Raw genomic sequence first — 23,425 nt, forward strand, 5'->3', positions numbered from 1 at the left:
ACTGTTCCATTGTAGGGATACACCACAATTTGTTTATCCTTTCACATGTTGATGGACATTTAAGCTGTTTCCCCACCACCTTTTTTATTGGCTAAAGAAGCAAAAGTCACTTTTGAGTAGAAAATCTACATTTGACTAGAAACATAATAAATAGAAGCATAGTAAATAACTGTCAGGCTGGCCAGTTAGCTCAGTTGGTTAGAGTGCAGCCTTATAACAACAGGCCACGGGGTTTGGATACCCACACTGGCCAGCCACCAAAAACAAACAAACAATCAAAAAAATAGGATTTAAAATAATAATAATAATAATAATAATAATAACTATCAAAAAAAAAGTTCTTGGCTAAATATTTATTTTTTTCCTTTAGGAGAATTTATAGTATCTTCAGATTAGTGTGCTTACGAGTAAACCAGCAAAGCAGGCTAGCAACTTCCCCCTCTAGAGACTTTATTTCGTGTCCATTTACTCCTGAAATGATAACTCTAATCTCCCAAGTCATTTTCATGCATGCCTAACTCACCAAATGCAATCACTCATAGGAAAACAAATCAGAAGTTCTTTTATCCATAGCCAATCAGAATAACCAGCAGGAGAGAGTGAAGTCAAACCGACACCAGACAGCTTTGCACGATTTAAGAAAAAGAACTAACCACCGGGCCCATCTTAAACTTGGGAAGTAAATTTGCATGGGCAGCATCTTGTTATGTTGGGCAAACATTAACCAACCATGTAGAAATAGACCTGGAGAAACAACATTCTTAATTCAATTTGATAAATGAGAAATGGATGGGGGAATGGGGACTATGGATTCAAGTTCAGATATATCAAGCACCTGTGAGTGCCAGGCAGTTATTTAGGTGTGAGGAATATATGATAAATGAGCTTGGTTTCTTTCTTTCAGAGATTGTCAGTCTAAGGGAGACAACCATAGATTATTCATAGTCATCTACAGACCCATAAATGACTCATATAGGGTTGAACAGTAAACTGCTTGTAGGATAAGCAAAGTACTCTTAGGAGCACAGACAAAAATTTTATTGGTTCTTCCTGGGGGTAGGGAAGATTTAAAGAGGTAATTTGATGCAGACCTCACAGGTTGTATATAATTTTGTTGGATGCAGAGAGGAGGAGAGGAGATGGGAGAAAATTTTATAGGCAAGGTAAGGAGGTGTAGTGAGCCACCTGGTATGGCTGAGTCTAGGTTGGAGTCTTGCAGGTTGGGGCTGGGTGGCAAAGGAGATTGAATGGCTTTTTAATGAATTGAACTTTTCTCTGGGGGCAATGGGTTGTCACTGAAGGGTAGGTTTTATTTGAAAACAGGGGAGTGACATGAATCAACCATAAATTCAGTGAAGGTAGGGTCAACCTGGCATAGATTAACTGGGTGAGCTTCATGGCTTAGATAAGAGAATAACTCTAGGCTTAATTGAAAGTGGATTTGAGTGTAGTATTGGAAGGGTATCCTGGTACAGGCAGGCTGCTATCAGTTTTTTAAAAACTGTTTTTGACTACTTGTGTATAGATGTGACGCAAAATTCAAAAGATGGATAAAGGAAAGCAGTAAAAAGGTAAAAGTCATAAGCGAGTCACGTTCCCCCAGTTACCAGGTCTCCTCCCATGAGGTAACCACTGTTCCTTGTTTCTTTATATTGTTTTGGAGTTATTCCAGGCACTTAAAACAAATGCATATATGTATTTAACTTTGTTCCATTAGTTTATATCAGCAAAAATTTGAAACCAATAAATATAGAACTGCTTCATCCTTTTGAATGTCTGCACAGTATTCCATTTATGAACATGCCGTAATTTACTTAACCATTCCTTTATAATGGGAATTTAGTTTGCTCGCAGTTTTTTTTCTATTACTGATGGTGCTTCAGCGAATATCCTTGGAAATTCAACATCTTGCATAGTATAAGTACATCCTTAGGATTAATACCTTATGTGTGAAATGTATGGGTCAAAGTTTATACATATTTAAGATTATGTGTGTTGCCAAACTGTCCTTGATAGAGATTGTACCAATTTATACCCAGAAATGTCTGGGAATGCCTGTATGTTATCACATTGGTGTAAGTTTGTCCCTCTGATACTTACAAACAGCATCTTATGGTACTTTAGTTTGTATTTCTTGTATTTTAAGTAAAGTTGAATATCTCTCCATATTTTTAGGAGTCGTGTGTATTTCCTTTTTGAGAACTATCTGCTCACGTTCTTAGCCTGTTTTTCTGTTGGGTCATTGATCTTTTGCTTCAAGATTTATAGGAGCTTTTTATATATTAAGGAAATCAGACTCTTATCTGTGAATAGAAAGTATTTTTAAAAGAAACTATTCTTGGGGTTCTGTTCCAAAAGAACACAGATATATCAACAGTTTGAAGAATCCAGGGTTAGGCAGACATGGAGAGCCAGGCTGGTGAAAATGTAACGGGTCTGCCCTTGGCAAAAGCACGTTTGGATTCCAGTCCTAGAAAGACCAGTGTGTTCTAAGGAGTTTACTTACTTAGACATGGAAAGAACAATTTTTACAGTTACAGAGGCTGTAGTTGAATGAGTGGATTAAAGGCTGTTTGAGCAGTGAGAGAAATGGTGAGGATGTGAGTCAGGGTTGGGTGGCAGGTTGGTAAGAGTAGAAAAGAGGGGATAGATTTGAGAAAGAGGGACAGATTAGAGAGATGTGTCAGCAGTTCTCTTTTTTATGCTCACTCTCATCTAGTCAGAAATCTGTTTCATCTGCGCTGGACTCCCCCAACGGTACTAATGTCCTTGAAGAATAGCACTGGAAGTCCCTCGGCCCTATAGCTGATGGAAGTCTGGGAAAGACTTGAAGGTAGTGAGGGATGTGGAAGTTGCTGAGAGCTTCCCTGTGTGTGCAGCAGAACCGAGTATTGTGAATGTTATAAATAGCATTTACGTGGAAAAGAAGGGCCAAGTGTCATAAGAACGCAGTGAGCATCAGGGTCATGTGCTGAAGGTGGAGCAAACTTTGTTTCACATAACTGCTGTAATTACAGCACTCTAATTAAAGAAAAACATTAAATTATATTCACTGGAAAAATTCAAACTATATAAAAGAGCATAAGATTAAAAGTAAAAAGCCTTACCCTCCCTTGGGTAGCCACTGTAAACTGTTCTATATCCTTTTGAATCTTTTCATGTAAAAATGCATACATCTTAAGGATTTTTAAAATTCATATTATACTCACTGTGCATCTTGCTTTTTGTATCTTAATCACAGATTATCTTTCCAACAGTATGTGAAGATCTACTGCCCTTTTAGCGGCTCCTTAATATTTTATTGTGTGGATGTGCCAGAGTTTATTTAATCATTCTCATGATGAAGAGCATTTAAGCTGCCTCCTTATTTATGCTTTTGCATAAATACTCAATGAACATTCAAGTTATTTTAACACCAGTTGAGAATCCCCTTGTCCCATTAGTGTCTGCCTACAGCAGCAACACAGGGACTCCATGTAATGAGAGTCTGGCATACTCTAGGCACAGCCTTTGCTCTAGATCCTAAAAAGTGAGTGGGGTCCATGTTTGTGTGTGTACGAGTTTTGAGTTCGTGTTTATAGGGTAGACTTAGAAAACACACCTTCCTGAACGTTGCTGTTCATTTTAGGAATGGTACCTGCAATTTGAGGTGGCTGCCACAAGGTGGCAGAGGAGCACCAAAATCCTTCAGACAGTGCTTGTAGTCTTGGTACCCTGGAAGGTCTGAAATTTTTTTCTTATTGTGTCATTACCCTAAGTACTTATAAAAACGGAATGGATTTAACTAATAATGTGTCCAGCTAACAAAATTCTCAGCAAAGATATTAACACACATTTATCATCCATATTTAGATCTTCATGTTATATCATATTTCTGATTAAATAGCTTTCATTTGTATCATAAAAAAACCCCCCATACTTTTGACAGTTTTTAGCCCTACAGGAAAATTTCCCCAAACTCTTTCTCCTGTTTTTCCTTTACTTGCCCTCCTGTCTCCGCCTCTGCTCCATTTTTCATTGCTTGAAGGTAGGGGGGGACAGGGTCTTCTTTTTCCCACTTCCTGGTGCCCACCTCTCCCTGCCTACCTTTCTCTGCTGAGACGATCGGTAGCCACGGATGGAGCAAGGCAAGCATCACGGGACCAGCTCCTGTCCGCAGCTGTGCTGCTCAGATAATGGGAGCAGCCAGGCCGACTTCAAAAGCTCGAGCTGTGTGAGGAGAGGTGCCCGCCCGCCGCCTCCCTTGGCCTTGCTGAGCAGGGCTGATGGCCTCGCCAGAGCTTTGAAGTTCCATTTGCTTCTCTCCCTTGATTCCCATCAGTTTCAGGCGAGTAGCTGAGAGTTTAGTAGGGAGCAGCAATATTACTTCTCTTTGGGGGACTTAAAATACTCCACTCCTAGCCTTGAGTTCCTTTCCTTTGATGGCTCTGGGATGGAAGGGTCTGTCAAGAATTTACAGCATGCAGCCATTTGAAGGTTGATGTGGGAGGTAGGACGCTCATTGCAGGCAAATGAAAGTCCTGGAACACATTCCTTTGCTCATATAACTCTAATTCTGTACATCTAGGAGACAATAGTGTTGTCTTCCCTTTTCAGTTAAAAAGGATCCCTGCACTGTATAAAGCACCTAGGAATGTACTTTTTGCCCGACTCAGTTAAAGGACTCTTGGGTCATAATACCCAGTAGTTCCCATTATTTTGAAAATTGTTGATGCCTAGACATTTTCTTAATTTATTGCTTTATTTATTCTTGTTTTAGGAGCTTATGACTGCTTTTAATTAGAATGCCAAGGAAATGCTGCATTTATTAAGCACTTCCTATTTAGGGTAGTGGTGTACTAAGCACTGAAGAGAAGGTTACAGGCAAACCTTGAACTCTGATGGTCTATGCACAAGTCAGAGGACACTGTGTATGGACGGGAGTCTCACATGGGCCTGGGTGCAGTCACCTACCATCTCTCTCCCTGTGTAGACCCATGTGCAGATCCTACTTATCCACTGTGTTACATGGAATTTTGGAGTCTTGAAACAATTCACCTGGTATAAATAATATTGAGATAAAAGTTTCAGATATTTACATTAGCCAGAAAAATGCCTGTCATATCTACTTACTATTGTTGTGGAAATCATGTAAACACGTTGCATGTGAGGCTGCTTTTTTCATTTTGGGTGAGCTGTGCATATCTTCCTTGAAGACCTGAGAATATGTGGCAGCTCAGGTGTGCTTAGAGAAGTCGAAATTCTCCCCGTCCACCTTCCCTCACCTGTTCTCTTGTGGCTGTCCCCTCCTGGAGGGATGGCTTGTGTCTCTGTTGTGTCTCTTCTGGCACCCAGCCTTGCACATCCATAGTAGGTACTAAAAATATCTGCTAAATGAATGAATGAACATTTGTAAAAGCAGTGTTAGAATCATTACAGGCAGCAAATTCTAACTAGTGTTATAAATCATCGAACAATAACCAAGTATGTCTGCAAGTTAAATTATTTCCTCTACCATTTACAAACCAAAATGGACTCTGGTCACAGGGATTCCTGGGTATTGTCTGGTATATTTGTGACAAGAAAAACATCTATAGAGAGAAAGATAGTAATTTTTCTTCTGTTTTTAGGTTGTAATCTATCCCCTTTGGCAAAAGACACAAGGAAAATAAAAATGTTAACTCAGATATAAAAAGGTTAATAAAAATTCCATAGATTAATGTTACTGTTTCAAAATATGAAGATTGTATGACTAGACAGGATGTTAATGACTTGACATTACAAAATTTATTAAATTTATTTTTAAAGTGGTTTGATTCCCCCTCTCAAATGCAGGAAGCATGTGGGAGTTGGAATAGATCTGCCCCAGGCTGCCAAACAAATTTTTAATGGAACTGGAGTCCTTCAGGGATTGTCCTAAATCCACATAATATTCTTAAGTCCTGGTGTTTGCACTGGGACCTGTATATTAGCAGATGTACGCGTGAATAATACACGCATACCTATCCATCACCCTAGCGACTCCGCATCTGTAGGGGCTGCCGCACATCAATTATTCCACCTCAGGGGGTGGGGAGATATTGGGCCAGCACTGACCTCCTTTTCAATCAGGGCCTCTGAGCAGTGTGTTCTGGAAGTCAAATGGTCTCTTTAGACAGAACCTCTGTTTGGGAATTCATCTGGTCTAATGTGGCCATGCTGAGAAGTCGATGTGATTACCTGTGTCAGGTGTGAAGGCAGCATCCAGGAAGCAAGTGAAAATCGCGTCACTCAGAGCCACTGTCACCATTCAGGATCTCTCTCATCTATCTAATTCTTGCATAAGATATTAGCCAGTCTATCAGGAAAGAATGTCAACCTCAGTAAGATGCATTTACTTTTCACAAAAAAATACAACCGTTGGAAATAAACTGTAAGTTGTTTGAAGAGCTAAATTCACTTTCACATGCTTGGAGATGTTTTTATTATCTGAGGTTTCAAGAAGAAAGTCTCTTCAGGAAGAATGAGGATTTTTGTCTATATCTTAGTGTCTCCTTTTTTCTTCTTTTTTTAAAAGGAAAACAAAGATTCTATAATGCTTATCTTTTTGATCAAAAACTTGAAACTTCTTTCTCAAGAGTACAGAGTTTTAAATGTTTTTTAAGCTTCTAATATTATACCTGGGGCTGTATTTGAGATTGTCATAACTGATAAATCAATGGTGAATGGGGAAATACACAATTGTGGTAGTGGCTGACCATTTATTTAATTATGTGGTAAGTACCATATGATGAGAGGGTAAAGTTAAATTGATGATTTGGGCTATCTCAGCCAGGGTGCAGTTTACATGGCAATTATGCTGGGATCATCTAAGTGTAATTGGCAAGTAATTTTGTAGGCAAAGGAACATGACAGCTCATTTACATGGTGTTCACTGAGTAAAATTTTGGGACATTTATCAACCACTCCCCGGTGAAGAGTGATTGCACCAATATCTCCCAAAGTGCTATAGGCTGTTTGAAAGCTACATGGAAGGTTATTATGAGTCTCCATGCATTTGCTGCCCTGAATATTTATTAGTGTGTGCTGAATGCCAGGCACTGTCCTAGGCACTGAGAATACAAAAATGAGTGAAAACACGGTTCTACTCTCAAGGAATTCACATGTAGGAAACAGTCACATCTATCAATAATTTTAACACAGTGTAGAAAGTAGAGCTCTGAGTTCTGCATAGGTACTGTGGGTACTGAGAGAGGAAGACCAGTAGGATAAAGATAGTCTGGGAAATCTTGCTGGAGAGGTGACACCTGAGATGAATTTTAAAGACTGAGCAGGACTTTGCCAGGGGAAGGGCTTGCCAGGCAGAGGGGCCAGCGAGAGCAGACTCTTGGAGGAGCAAGACAGCTGGTGTGAGCTGGAAACTCAAAGCAGTTGAGGCACATTTCAAGGCAGATACGGGGCCTGCCAAGGGGATTTGGCCAGCACCTCAGAGGGCCCTGTAGGCCACACTAGAGGCCTGGACCTTATTCTGCAGCCTTGGCAAGCCACTGGAGCATCTTCAGAAGAGGAAGGTCTTTGTCAGAATTGTTTTGTAGACAGATCATTTTGTGTAATAAAAACACTTTGCTGCACTTGTATGACATGCCAGGCTCTGTTCTGCAGGTATCAAGGCATTTCATCTTACAGCAACCCCATGAAGTAGGCACTAACAATCCCTGTTGTTCACAGATGAAGAAATTGAGTACACAGAGGTTGCCCAAAGTTACACAGTGAGCAATGGAGGAGCCAGGATTTGAACCCAGAGCCCTGGCTTATCACCAGCACCCTCCCACACCATGTCATTGCTCATTTGGCACAATTGACTGCAATTCCCTGTTTATACAACAAGCCCCTCTTCTCCCTCCCCCACTAGACTGTGAGTTCTGTGAGGGCAGGGACCATATCCATCTTGCTCATAGCCGTATCCTTCAAGCTTAAGACAGTGCCTGCACCTTCGTTGGCACACAACAAATAAGGAATAAATGTAGTTTTGAGGGGGCCATGGCTGGAGGCTGTCGTGCTCAACCTGGCCAGGGGTGATGATGAGGACCTGAGTCAAAGGCAGTATTAGTCAGTATGGAGAGCTGAGGATGGAGAATCAATTGGCAGGGCTCAGTGACTGGACATGTGGATTTTGTTGGCATAGTCTCACAAAGCTTCTGATGTCCAACCGTGCACTGGGCAGATGACTTGACAAAAGAATCCGAAGCAGAGGGAAGCTGATGCTGTTCTTCACAGAGCTCTTACATTCCTCGAAGAAACGTTGCTGACTCGGGATGAGAAGTTAGAAGAGACTTCCCTGGAGATGGTTACAAATAGAATGAACACATCTGCATGGGACGGTGGAGGGACAGAGCTGCCCTGGGGTAGATAAGTGGTTAGATGGCCTTTGGGATTCTTCCCCCTTAGAGAATTCTCTGGTTTAAAAGAAATACAAATTCTCCCAAGCCGCCTATCCTTAACGGCCTGGCTTAGAGAAGAGAAGATCAAAGCACTGCTCAAGGAAACGTTGAGTCAGATGCCTGGATCATAGATGAGGACACAGACGCCCAGAAGGATGGGACGACTCCACGGGGGCACACCTGAGGCGAGAGGAAGACGCAGCCATGGGCGTCTCAGTCTGGGCTTGCTTTTCCCGTCTCTCCCATAGCAGCATTTATGTTCAGCTGTCCCCTGTAGGCTGGCCTATGCTCGGTGGTGACACGAAAGCCAAGGAGACCTGGTATCTGCCCTTGAGGAATTCAGAGAGCCTCAACCATAAGGGACACATGTCGTCTGAAAATATCAAAGTACCATCTACTACATAGGACATTTGGAAAATAGAAACAGTGGCCGAGCCCGTGGCGCACTCGGGAGAGTGCAGCGCTGGGAGCGCAGCAAAGCTCCCGCCGCGGTTTCGGATCCTATATAGGAATGGCCGGTGCACTCACTGGCTGAGTGCCGGTCGCAAAAAAGACAAAAAAAAAAAAAAGAAAAAGAAAATAGAAAAAGTGAATTTTAAAAAGTCCATAATTTTCTTTTTAGCCCTACTTATTGCCTGGCACTGCTTTAGTACTTTCTATTCATTATCTCTCATTTTCGTAACATCCTAGAAGTTAGAATTTCCATTTTATGTTTCAGAAAATGAAAGCACTCAGAACCTGGTTTGTAAGATCAGACCATGGTAACTCCAGTCCTACCCTGTACAAATGATGTAAGCATTTCATGGCGTTCCCTTGCAGTCTTCTTTTTCTAAGCACTGAGACTATTTACTTATGTAGCTATAATCTTATCATAGATCTAATTTTGAATTTTCATTTTTTGCTTGTAATCTGTTCTATGTATTTTCCACGTGATCACATAGTCTTCATTTTAATGGCTATAGAACATCTAACCAAGTTTTCAGGAGTTTTTTTTTTTTTTTGGAGGGGGGTTGGCAGAGCCAGGGGAGGCCTTATTTTGCAAAAGACAATTGAATTGGTTCTTAGTTGGGGAATGAGCAAGAGGGGGTACCATAGGGAATAGACCCTCCCCAAGGGTGGGCTGAGGGCTAAGGCTAAGGCTGAGCCTCAGGTGGGTCTCCTGTTCCCCACACTCCCCAGCACAGCTGCCTCCCCCACAGGCTCTGGGGCAGCCGCAGGAGGCGGGTGGGGCTGCAGGGGCCATTCACTTGGGCAGGACATTGGAGGACTCGGACACCAACTTCCCATCACAGGTCTCGATCTTCTTCACAACCACAGCTTTGGAGGAGCTGGTGCGGCTGAAGGGGCTGGAGCTGCCACCAGGGCTGACGGTGGACTGGAGGAGGGCATGCTGTAGCTCAGGCTTCTGAAGCTCAGCCCACCTGAGTAGCCACTAGTGGTCTTCGTGTGGATACTCATGTTATTCATCCCAGACTCCAGCATGCTCTCCTTGCCCTCCAGCAGCTTGTGGTAGGTGGTGATCTCAATGTCTAGGTCCAGCTTGACATTCAGGAGTTCTGGTGCTTGCACAGCTGCTGTGCCATGTCCTGCTTGGCCCGCTGCAGGGTAGCCACCAGCTTGCCCAGCTTGGTGTTGGCATCCTTAATGGCCAGCTCCCCACATGCTGCTTGGCGTCAGCAATGGCAGCCTCCAGGGAAGCCCTCTGGCTTTGAGGCCGTCAGTCTCAGCCTGGAGCCAGCTGATGTTCTGGTTCATCTCGGTGATCTCCATCTTTGAGTGACGCAGGTCATCCCCATGCTTCCTAGCCAGGTTCTGCAGCTCCTCATATTTGATTTGATACATGCTCTCAGCCTTGGTCTGGCTGCGGTTGGCAGTCTCCTCATACTGGGCCTTGACCTCGGCGATGATGCTATCCATGTCCAGGGAGCAGCTACGGTCCATGGACAGGACCACAGATGTGTCCGAGATCTGGGACTGCAGCTCATGCATCTCCTCTTCAGACAGCTGCCTGAGGAAGCTGGTCTCACCCGTCAGCCCTTCCAGACGAGACTCCAGCTCCACCTTGTTCATATAAGCTTCATCCACGTCCTTCTTGACGAGGACAAATTCATTCTCCTCCCCTGTACGCTTGTTGATCTCACCCTCGTACTTATTCTTGAAGTCCTCCACTAGCCCCTGCATGTTGTTGAGCTCTGCCGCCAGCTTCAGCTTCTCCTGGCCCAGTGAGTCCAGCTGCCGCCGAAGCTCGTTGATGTAGCTCTGGAACATGTTGTCCGTGTTGCTCCGGTGTCTTCTCCTGCTGCAGGAGGCTCCACTTGGTCTCCAGCATCTTGTTCTGCTGCTCCAGGAACCGCACCTTGTCGATGAAGGAGGCAAACTTGTTGTTGAGGGTCTTGATCTGCTCCTTCTCCTGGGTGTGCACGGCATGGAGGGTGGGGTCCACCTCAAGATTTACAGGGTTCAGCAGGCTCTGGTTCACCATGACGGCCCCAGCATAGCCCCCACCCAGGTTCGGGCCACCCTGGAAGCTGCTGCTGCTGCTGCCCACACAGGAGAAGCTCGAGGAGCTGATGTGGGCACCGGGTACACTCATGTGGGTGTGGCTGCTGAAGGCCCGGGACCCAGAGGTGGACACCTTGTAGGACTTCTGGGTCACCCTGATGGATATGGTGGAGGCTGGAGTGGAGGCAGGCAGGCCAAACCAGGTAGAGATTCAAGAAGGAGCCGAGAAGCTAGTCTAGGTGGGACCAGGAGGTTCTTCAAGAAATGTTTACTCAAAAATCTTCCAATTCTTGGTACATATGGCATTTTGAAGGCATGTTTTACATTTTAGGGCTGGGACATCTGACCATCTGCTACAGATGGCAATGTGGAGAGGAGAAGAGAAACTGCCAGGCTCTGTGCAGGGGATCGTGGTTTCCTTCCCCGCCAGGGGCCCCTGTGAGGATGGAGAGAGGTGCTGGGCACAGCTCAGAGTGGAACCGGGGTGGGGGTGGCCTGAGGCAGGTAGCAGGTGACTTTTCCAGCCTTGGCTTTTCTGACTCAACACACATTCTTCCTCCTGCCCTTGTAAAAAGATAAGTTTTCATTTTCTTAGGGTAGTAAAAATCTTTTGTGAGAAGAAAACGTGTCATCAAGTGTCTTATTCATCAGCATATACACCATCTCTTTAAAATGACAGTGGGAGGAAAAGTTCATCAGTTCAATATGTCTTTCACATTTGGAGACTCCTGACTAATAACCTCTGGTATTTATCATCAGAACAGCCAAAGAACTGAATTCTGGCACATGCTGCTCTCACGCACTGAGAAAAACACTTAAAAAGAAGATTTTCTCCATTTTTCCTTCTTCCATTCATTTAGAAAAAAGCATACCTTTTTTTAATTAAAAAAAATATGAGCATGCAGAAACATCTGGCCTATATTACCGCAGCAGCCTCCTAAATGGCCTCCTTGTCTCCAGTCTGTCCTTTTAAAATCAACTGTATACACAATGGCCAGAAAGATCTTTCTAGATCACAGATCTGCACCAGTCACTCTCTCATGTCACTGGCATATTCTTCCACGACTCTTCCATGGTTCTTGGGGCCAAGTTCTGTGTAGCCACAGCTGCCACCTCCCCTGCTTACCCGACACACTGAGCTGCTCACGGTTCCTTGCTTCGTGCTACAAAACAGGAGACCTCCAATTCCATGTACAAATCAGTTCTTTGTCCACAAGCTCCCTGCCAGGCTCTGCTGAGCCTGGACCCCAGCATGGGCCCCCACAGCAACTATCCAGCACTCATCACACGCATATGGAATGTAGCCCACAGTCTTGTTTTTGCTTGGCCAGCATAATACTTCAGTTAAAAACAAAACAAAACGAAAAACTTGAATATCGTTGGGCAAGGCATATCACTGTTCAGTTTGCTTAAGGCTCCACTTTCTATTATCCACCAAACCCAAATTACACATTCTATATTGGGTCATATGAGGCTACTTATTTTCTTATCTCTTTTGCTCAGCAGACAATTCATATAAGCTGCTTGAGAACCAGGATTGTGTATTGTTAACTATTGTATCTATAGGCTTGGCAGTGAGTGCTCAATAAATATTTGTTGAGTGACTTTATGCCTTAAGAAAAACCTAAAATTAGGTCATGAAAAACTCAATAACTCTTTTTGGCTTCTCTGATTGTTCACAAACATCACAAAACTCATGGAACTCAGTGGACCCAGCAGACACTAACAGTATTCTGTGGGATAATTGAAAATCTGTGTTCATTATATGATGCTCCTAAGAATGAACCATTTTGGATATTTAAGGCTTTGAATATTATTATGATCTTTCCCACTATTTCCTGTACCAGGAGATCCATATCTATGCTTATGCTCTCTTTTGAATTTGTTCTCTGTTTTATTGTTTTGTTTCCATAAAGGTGTATATTTACTTGGTCTCATTTCATGTCCATATGACCTTTACACTCCCTCAAGTGGGCTATTTGGAACTCTGAATGGAATAGGGTTAGATGCATTATTTTATCTGCTTTGTAAGATCTGATCATGACCAAAGTACAGTCAGTGGGCATACCCAAATTTGGGTCCTGACAAAGAGTAATACACCTAGATCTGTACAAGCTGATGGTGCCAGAGGCTGCAGTAATGGAAATGCCCATTGGCTGACCTTGGATGTATCATGTTTCGGATAATCTAGTGCTTCATGTAGGTCATAGCATTTCTTTATTTCTTTAGTTATTCTTTTCTATTCATTCAGTTACATGCTGCTTTAAAGATACTAAAAAAGATCTGGTGTCCCCTGGGACCCAGATTACTCATATTTATGGAATGTCACATAATCAGTGCCATAGGACTGTGGTATCTGCCTATGGCAATGTTCTTGCCATAAATTCCATCTCCAGAGGATGCCCTGCCTTTTCAAGGAATACTATGGACGTTTCAGGGGGACTATACACCATAAGGCATTGCTGAAGAAATGTATCCAAGTACTGAGTTCAAGGAAAGAAGAAGCTTTGTCTAAGCTTCCTTCCCTAGCAAAGAGGTGGGGGCAAAATGGGGAGAGTTTCTTACAGAATTCTTTCGGAGGATCCAGAAATTTCATTGACAATTTTGTTAATGTGCTTGCTCAGCTGCGTTCTCAAAGGCCCGTTGTGATTTCCTTGGTTGATATTATTAATGGTTAATAGGTGCACCTGAAAATCAAGCAATATTGTATCATTTGGGTAATAGTTATGTTAAATGGTTCTTTTCTACAGCAGCAAGCTTATCAGATTATCTTTTTCCTAATAATGAATACCTCATCTTTTCCAATTTCTTAATCAAATGCTTCCACATCATCTGGAAGCAGAGCCAGTTCCAGCTGCATCTTTTCTATACTCTTGGCTTCAATTATGTCAAATTATCCAACCTACTTACAGTTCCTTAGGTTCTCTTTTGCTCTGAGGCGTAGGCCTGTTGCACCTCTTTGGAAGCTCATGATTATCAGCCATTCAACACAAGTCTGTTGTAAGTAGACAGGAGTCAAAAAGAGCGCTAGGTTAAATTTACTGTTATGAGGAAATTTCTAGAATGGGCTTCTTTCCAAATTTTGGTGCTCTTGGGTTGATCTCAGGTGTTTTTCTTCTCCCTGTCTTTTCTCCCTGAAACATATGTGTATCTCATTCTATGTTGCCTTGCTTCAGAGGTGAGGATTTCCATGGCAGTCATATAAAAGTAAATCCAGGCATGTTTTGATTATATAAAATAATAAATATTTAATTTATTATTGACCAGAAGCATCTGGCTTCCCATACATTACCATATTTTATTTTATTCAACCAAATACCTATATCTGAAAGAGGACAAGAAATGTCCCCAAGGTTACCCTTGGGGAAACCTAATATTGTCACTTTCTGTTATGTTGGCTGAAACTTTACTGTACCTTATTTCTCTATTCAGGTGAAATGATTTATCATTTTGGAGTCATTTTTTTTAGTAAAAATTCTTATCATTATACTTCAAGGCCTGATCTGCATGTCTCTGTCCCCTTTTGATCATTCTGTTTCTGTCTTCTGAGCTTTAAAAAGACCCCTTTTCTCTGCTAAGAAAAAGAGAGCCCAGACTCACCACTGAAGATCCCAGCTGACTCAGGCTGCACTTCTTTCTCCTAGTAACATGAGCCATGGCCCTTTGATGCCCAAGACCATGCTTTATACCCCCCTAGGTCTCTATTACCCAGCCCAGTGTACAGAACAGGCACAATTCATGATTTCTAAATGAATGAATAAATGAATGAACACCTGATTTCACAAGTTATGGTTGGTTAATCTCCTTAATCTAACTTACATTCTAACTGGAACTGTATCATTTCAAACTTTTATCAAATATTCTTAATACCAAGTATAGTACCGTGCATACAACTATTGCTCAATGAATGTTTAGTGAGAGCGAAAGATGTTGTTTATTTTGGAACCCTATCATGAAGAAACCAAAATTTGGCACACAGCATTTCAAAATCCATGCTTATTCCAAATAGTCGAGTCAAGTAATGAATTTTCACCCTGAAGACTAACCAGCAATTCAACTGATTGGTTACTATGATTACTCCACATTGGACCTTCTGTAGTTGGAATGCCTTATAACATTCCAGAGAGAGAAAAATCTTTGGAAAACCATCTGTGTTTCTGGAAATATTTATATGGAGTCCTTCCCCTTTAGAGAGTGTTATTGATCAAGTTCAACAGATATCCACTGTTCCTGCAAACATATATTGAACACTTTGTATGTGACATGAATTGGACATAAACGTGAAACTGGCAATTCTTCAAATTACTTATAATTTCTATCCTCGTAGCCGAGGATAGAAATAAAGCAGCATACAATATTAAAAAGTCTGCAGTATAAACCAGTATAATGATCAGAGAAAAGGGAATAATTAACTCCGCAAAAGGCATTAGGGGAGACTTCCTAGAAGAAATGGCCCTGAGTTGGATTTCAACCATGATAGCAGTTTTTGTCTTTTAGATGACTATCATGACCAGAAAATGCCCCTAATGTGCTTGATGTATTCATTTGTAAAGCATTGCCACATTACAAGGAAGAAACTTTTAAAAAGCCAAGATTTGAAAACCATTTAACTCCTCAATACAGCACATAATCCACCTCTATATTCTATGGTTTGAGTGAAAAGTGAGAAGCAGAGCCGAATCAAACGCTGCTATATTAATGGATTTATATATGTGCACATAAGGCTAATATATTTTATGCTGCCAATTTTTTATGGTTCCATAAATAGAGCTATCACTAACATTTCTAAAAAAATGAAGAAAAGAGCTCATATGTGCTAGTAGAAATTCAATGTATTTTATAGAACACTGCTACTCTTGATATAGCCTACGGGATGTGACTTTTCATAAAAACCTAATGAATTTCTAGATTTGTCAGCTGTTTCCAAACAGATGCACATTGCTAATCTAATGGAAACATTTTGAGCCCAGATCTGAAATATCAATAGCTTTTAGTATTGCAAATTAGTTTGTCTATTGGGTAAATTGGGCTGTGTGGTTCTTGATAAAAAATAGCAAGTAATTTTGTATGAATGTTTTATGTGCAACTGTCTTGCCAGGGTTTGATGCTCATGTTTTTCCTTGCAGAGTTTTAAGTTGAATGTAGACAGTCATTGTGCTCTCAAGGAAGCTGTGGAGGAGGAAGGACACCAACTTCTCGAGCTTATTGCATCTCACAAAGCAGGTAAATCCTCCTGAAATATTGCAAGTCTTTATGTCTTCCGACTATTAAGAATGAAGAAGCATTGCTGTAAATTACTGCATATATTCACTTCCTTATGTATTATTAATATTTACATTATCAGATTGACCTTCAAGATTTATAAATGTTTCATATACTGCATACAATGCTGTGATACTTCTAAGATGAAATACTGCCTCCAAATGGTCTGTTCATTTTATTTGGGGCTTGCTGTTCACCTGAGTTTCAATTGAAATCACATTCCTGAGAACTTCACTTTGACATGCTTTTTGATGTAGATGCTCTGGAAATAACATTAAGATAATGAATGAAAATTGTGCATATAGTTATAATGCATATGCATTGGGGTACTTATAGATATCATTACAGATATAAGGCAGGCAGTCTAAAGATACCTCATTATTTCCCTGCCAATTCACACACATGAACATTTTGCATGTTCTTTGCTGATCTTTGCATTAGAGTTTTTGGCCTTCAACCAATTCCTACCCCAGTATTAATGTATTTATGAGGAACAGATTATAAATAAGAAATAGTTTTGTCATTTGGTTATACTTATCCTGATAATAGAAACCCATAGGATAAGACGAGTTACAGTTTGGCTCCTACTTTGATCTTACTACAGCTAACTAGGAAAAACACAGCATTAATTGGATGTGCCAGTGTTAAAGATTGCTGTCCTAATTCTGGCCCATTTACTGTATTTCTCATTGAACTGACTTTACCTATTTCCTTACATCTTTCTGATTGTTACAAAGTCTCTACACAGATACCTACAGGGTCTTTTATTTGGAATGTCAAGTTATAGTGTTAATAATTTTTACACATCGTGATTTTTGTTCCACATGCATTTTTTTTTCAGTCAATTCACTAAGTCTAGGGTCAATTTCTAAAGCAGGCATCTATGTGGTTAACACATTTTTGTGTCCTTATGCCTTGTGGCAAGAATTGCTGGTCTCTACTCTGGGTGACAAATGCAAATATGGCATGTGATGGTAATGATCATTTAAAAATACGTGTATTGTTTGAAAATAGCCACCTAATTACTAAATAAAAAATAATAACGGTAAAGACACAGTCAGGTCCACAACCTGTGCTTTCCCTTCTTTTGGAGAAGGACTGAAGGACATGCTGCGGATGATTGCAAGTCAATGGAAGGAGCTGCAGAGGCAAATCAAACGGCAACACAGCTGGATTCTCAGGGCTCTGGATACCATCAAAGCCGAGATCCTGGCTACTGATGTGTCTGCGCAGGATGAGGAAGGGACTGGAAGCCCCAAGGTAAGTGGCTTGAAGTCTGCCTTATTTCCTCTTATTTCTGTCTTCTTTTGAACTAGGCACCACTGAAGTTTTCCTTCCACCCCTAAGGCTTTTCGTTTCTACTGGGTAAACTTTATATATCTCCCTCTATATAAACAAAATGAAATGGCTTAGTTTTTAAAACAATACTTCCCCCCCGCCCCAAAAAGCCTACAACTTTCAAGTTTTCCAGGAAAAGGTTTTTTTTTTTTTTTTTTTTTTTTGTGAAAAGTGGCAGGGTAGGAGAGGGACAGTACTTTAGGGGTGAGAGAAAGGGGGACATAAAACATTTAGTAAACAAAACATAAAGCATCTTTAACATGAATAATCAGAATGGTTTTAAATTGTTTTGTTGCAACTATAAATCACTATAATCAGTGCAATCACTCAGCTCTGACATCCATTAGCCGCTTGGTTACAGCAAATTAACAAAGAAGAGAGAAAGTGATTCATTATCTCATTCCTGTTAATGACTATCAGATGCATTGCCTAATTAGGGGATGGTCATTGTAGTGGGAAGAAGGTCATATGCTTTGCTACAAATCTTTTTGCTCTGAGTGTAAATTCTCCATAATGGTGCATGCACCGAATACAACAAGTACTTTAGAAATGAGTATTGACATGTTTTGGTTATCCATTTTAGATATACAAAATAACCCATAAAATATATGCAATTGAACTTTAAATGAGCACATTTAGTACAAAGTGCCACTGTTCTAAAGGTATCTTTGGACTCACAGTGTGGAAAATAATTTTATTAATTTGATATTTTCATGCAATCGTTCCCTTTTGTATTTGCTCTTTTGTGAAAGTAAATGCAGTAAACCAGTCTCCTAATAGACTCAGCATCAAAACGTATTTTAACATGAGCAAAACAGATCTAAGAGTTCATGGTTTCTCTTCCTGGCATGGACAAAGTAAGTGAATCATCATCACATCACATTCATTCGGCATCCATGTGGACTGGCATTGTGCTAAATGTATACAGAGCAAGTTAAACAAACACTTTGCCCTCTTAGACTCACATTCTTAAATGCAGGCAGAGCAGAAATCCAACCAGCCCTGCAACCAACCCCCAGTGAGACCTATGCAGCCAGTGAAAAGAGATGATTTACAGCTCTGGAACCTCAAACAACCACCTTTAATTATTTGTTGGAAACAGAGGATAGAATGATGAGCTCAGTTCCACTTAAAGACAGTTCCATGGAGAAGGTCACATTTCAGGAAATACTAGACGAAAGGAAGAGAGGTGGCTTGGCACATGAGCACATATTTTGGGAAGGGATGTGATGAAAGGATCAAAGCTGGAACTAGTAACATGGAATGGAGAGCATATTCAGCAGACTGCTCAGGGCTGACGTGGAGCTAATTTCAGGAGCAGGCTACAGAGAGAAGTTGATTGGGCTAATGCTTTGGCTGTGTGGTGGTGGGGTGGAAAAATGATGAGAAAGGATACAATTAAAATTCAGTTGTATTTGACTCATTTAACAAAAATATGCTAAGTGCCTGCTTTTTAAAAGCTATCCTGTATCGGGTGCATTCTACCTGCTGTATGCTGTTCTATAGCACTTCTGTATTCTCTCATTTAATTAGCACAACAAATTCATTAGGTAGTTCTGTGATAATCCCAAATGGAGAAAATGGAGGCACAGAGAGGTTAAGTAACTTTCCTCAGGTCACACAGCTACTAAGTAGGAGAGGTGGGATTTGAATCTGAGCCCTTTGGTCTGAGAGCCCATGTTTGTCACCACCTAGAGTGCTGCCTCTCCCTGGTGCTGCTCAGGGCCGAGTACGGTGCCAGGTATTAGAGACGAACAATTAGCCTCGGTGCCTGTCTCATGCAACTTGTGGTGAAGTGGGGGAGACTGACTTTAATCTGACGATCCTGCCTGCTCAGACCATGATGTGCTGTGAAAGGAAAGAAAAGGGAGTGACAAGAGGTTGGCCCAGGAGAAGTGATGTAGATCAGGGCATCGGGGAGGGCTTCTCTGAGGAAGCGCCATTCTGTGAGCAGGCTGGCGTGATTAGAGAGAGGAAGGAGTGTGCTGGGGAAGCTGGGTGGCCTGCTGTCAGCCAAGGGGAGGGTTTGGAGTAAGCAGGGAAATGACATCGCTGAGTTGCAGTATAAAAAACCTGCTGTGGGTTTTTTAAAAATCCTGGCTGTACTATGGGGCTTGGGGGGATGGAGGGTGGGGGAATGGCAGGGGGACGCCAAAGAGGAACTGAACGGATGGTGAGATCACCTAAATTAATAAAAGCTACATTGAAAATGAGTGACTCCATTCACCAGGGCCAGTTTAAAATTGACACTTTTAAATCAGCTCATTTTGTAGGTAGGTATCGAGATGGAATGAAGATACCCAGTATGGAGAAAGTATTATCAAAGGAGAGGCAACATCAGCATTTCTCAGAAAAAGGACCTTCCCACCCAAGCCCCTTCCCAGACCACATCAGACCCTCCTCGGTGGGCCCCAGAATCTGCATTCCAGCAAGCTCCCCGAGAACCACTGTAACAGGTATTAAGAAGGCCCTTTTCCTGCAGTACATACAACAGGAAGTTGCTTAACATGGCAAACAATTGGTATCAACTGAAAGGTTTAAAAATAGCAACTATTTAATTAAATTATGCTACATCTTATTCTAATGAAAGGTTACATAGCTGTTAAAAATGTTTTAGAAGAGAATTTTAAAAATTGGAAGAGACCTGTCATATGTAATTACATATTTTTAAATATCTTTGAATTTTCCAAATCTCTACAATGAGCAAGAATTATTATAAACAGAAAAATAAAGAATACATGTAAAATATGAGAATTAAAAAGTGATTTAAAAGGTAAAATAGGTGACAATTTGAGCTGAGGGGACTTGAGATATGAATTCACATGTTAGGAGGAAAAATAAAAACATCTGGTTCTTAATGATTTAGATGCCTCACTTCACACACACACACACACAAAAAAAACCCCAAATAACCTCTCTATTTGAATCATTCCCAAAGTGAAAACACCTTGAGTTACATCAGTTAACAAAAAAATAACATGCCTGTTTTTCTTTTTTGAGGTATTTCTATTCCACAGCATTTTCATGTTACATTACGTGCACAATATAGCATATCTAAAAGCAGCTGTGAGGAGAGGTTTGTGGGATCTACAGGTGCAGAACCTGAAGGAGGCGCTTGAGTTTGAGACCCTGACGTGGCAGAGCTAGCAGACCAGGCCTTCCACCTTCCTACTAGCTCTTTCTTCCCCAGTCTGAGAAGAATTTTCTCTGGGCAAATAAACTCATCCATACTCAAGGGTGAATGTAAAATCAATTTAAGACAAAGAAAATGTATTTCTAAATTGAAGCTTAGGAAACTATGGAGAAATCAGGGTAATCATTCTTTCTATTTGATTAATGTCTATGAACTGCTTCCCTTAGTCACTGAGGCAAACACACAGAATAACAGAAGCTCAGATTCTGAAGTCAGACTGCCTGGGTTCAATGACTGGCACTTACTAGCTGTGTGTCCCTGGGAAAATTACTAAACTTTTCTGTGCCTCAGGTTTCTCATTTGTAAAATGGAAGTGATGATAATATCCATCTTAAAGGGCTGTGATGCAGATTTATAAGAGTTGATATACCTAAAGTGCTTAGAACAGTGCCTGGCACATAGTAAATCCTAAATAAGGGTAAATGTACAAGCCTTTATATTCTGGTAACAAAGACAATAAACAAATAATTATGGTACATCTGATAAATACTCTGATAGAAAAAGGTACAAAGTGTTGTGAGTATACAGAGAAGAAAACATCTAACCCTACCTGGGGGTATCAAGGAAAGGTTTACAGGGCAGTTGATGTTTTAAATAAGGGGTACAAAGGATTTTTACCAGGGTGAAAATAATGGGCAGAGAGAACAGCAGGTGCAAAGACCAAGAGGTGTAAAAAGGTGTGGTGTGGCTGGAACCTGAGACCATGTTGTGGACGATGATTAGGCCAGTTGCCACAGTCTGCACTGAGGCTCACAGTATGAGAAAAACGATCTTTAATGAATAGTGATTCCAGTAATAATTCCTCTTATGTCTCCAATTGATAGAATCCAAGCCATAATGAGGTCTCTATACAGAATATGTCTAACATATACTGTTTAAACAGAACATTTTTTTTTGCCATATTGCAGTAAATAAGACAAGCTTAAATAGGTTACCCTCAAGTTCTCCGAGACTAAAAGCTGGATTTGGCTTCTTATCCATCATGTCAGCCTCTTTCCATGACATAACCTTGCACAGGTCATGTACAAATTGTGCCGTGAAATGAATCTCCAGGCATGGCAGTTATGATCATCTATTTTATCTTAGACCTAAAAGAGGAACTAAAATTAAAACATAATAAATATAACTCCGGAATTCATCTTAGGTTTACTTCAGAAGCTACTGGGAGCTTGAGAAGCATAATAGAAAATCTAGGGAATATATCTAGCGGGTATTTTTCCTTTTTACCTTGTTTGAGAGACTGCAGAAAAGGACTTGGTCTTAGAAATCTTGTAAAGAAGGAGGATAGGAGGAAATTCAAAGACTCTGGGAAACTTCTCCCCCAGGACTCGGCAGCACGCCTTATTTGTTGTGTTTCATTTTTTAAAAAAGTGTTTTCCCAGGACTGTGGGATCTTTTATACATGGAAATAGAGAACAGAATTCACCAGTTCTAGAAACAGAGCTTCCACACTCATACCCAAGAATTGAAAATATGTTTGTAATTATGTATTTTATTTTAAGATAGATTGGTGAAGGTTTATCACCTTAAACTATGCTTTCAGTATGTTAAATTTTTAAAATGGTGTATATAGCTGGAGGGATTTCAAAACACAGTGAATATCTAATGCCTGACAAAGGTTCCATTCTTTTTTTGACCTTTCAAGGCAAAAAACAAAAATCCTGAAAGCAAGAAAGCATTCTTAAATTTTGCACATTGCCTTTTTAAAAATTCTCTCATCCTCTGTTTCTTTACTCTTCACCTATGGAGCATTCACCATCGCGATGTGTTCAAGTTGAGGCCAGGATTTCCCCACATGACATAGCAAACTTGGCATCACTGAAAGCATGCAACAACAGTTTCTTTGTCCTTTTTAACAAAACAGTAAGTTTCCTAAACAGAGAATATTTTCTTGTAAATTCAGAAAACTTTACAGTTACTACAAGGGTGACCTAGCCTGGGTTCTAACCAACATCTTCATTTCCTTAGTGGAAAGGAGCAGAGGGTAGCAGCTTTGAACTCTAGGATCATGCTTATTTCATCTGCCTTCTTTGAGGTTCTTAGATTGAAGTCATCATCCTTAGGAAATGGCTATTGTACTATGAAGGTCATCAATGTTATCTGTTCAACAACAGCAGGAGAGTAAGCTTAAGGACACTTCTTAAACATGTTTGCTCAGCCCTACAAATGACAATTTTAGATACTGGCTGAGAATGGACATCTGCATGGCCTTTGACTTGGGTATGTCGCTGACAACCTGAACTTTCTTTACATGTTAAGAGAGGGCAAGTCCAGCATTAACACGTTTTTGTTTGTTTACCAGATGCCCAAGTCTTAACCCAGTATCTATGCTAATGAATAATGGGTAACTTTTTTTTAACTGGAGGGGTATAAAGGAGCCAATTTGGAAAGTACTTTTGCAAGATATTTTCTCTGCATTATATGGTGCCTCGTGGGTAATAGTGCAACTGGATATTATTATCCTGGAGTGGAATTTGACCCTGATTCTTCCAAAGCATTAGTAAGACAAAGAATTGTCTCTGCATTCTTTTCTTTTCTGGCTCAGAATCTTATGTAGTTAGCATGTTCTTTAGTATAGGATCTTCAGAAGCAGCATTAAGATAATAAATGGGAATTGTACTTACACGTTAGTCCTGCAGATACCAAGACACATCTAAATAACTACTTGTGACACTTTGCTGTCTTCCTTATGCAGTGAAGGGCACAGGTACATGTTGTCAAAAGAAACCAG

General features: G+C 40.9%; 1 protein-coding gene and 1 pseudogene across 1 annotated transcript in view; one reads left to right on the forward strand and one right to left on the reverse strand.

Annotated features, from left to right (window-relative positions):
- Window positions 1-23,425, forward strand: part of AKAP6 (A-kinase anchoring protein 6) — a 353,091-nt gene that overhangs the window by 125,787 nt on the left and 203,879 nt on the right. Inside the window, exons 9-10 of the mRNA XM_063090114.1 lie at window positions 16,028-16,124; window positions 17,260-17,423. Coding sequence (XP_062946184.1) covers window positions 16,028-16,124; window positions 17,260-17,423 — 261 coding nt within the window. The remainder of the gene's footprint in view (window positions 1-16,027; window positions 16,125-17,259; window positions 17,424-23,425) is intronic.
- On the reverse strand, window positions 9,643-14,558 carry LOC134371743 (keratin, type II cytoskeletal 8-like; annotated as a pseudogene).

The sequence above is a fragment of the Cynocephalus volans genome, chromosome 3 (assembly GCF_027409185.1).
Source record: "Cynocephalus volans isolate mCynVol1 chromosome 3, mCynVol1.pri, whole genome shotgun sequence".
Classification (NCBI taxonomy): Eukaryota; Metazoa; Chordata; class Mammalia; order Dermoptera; family Cynocephalidae; genus Cynocephalus; species Cynocephalus volans.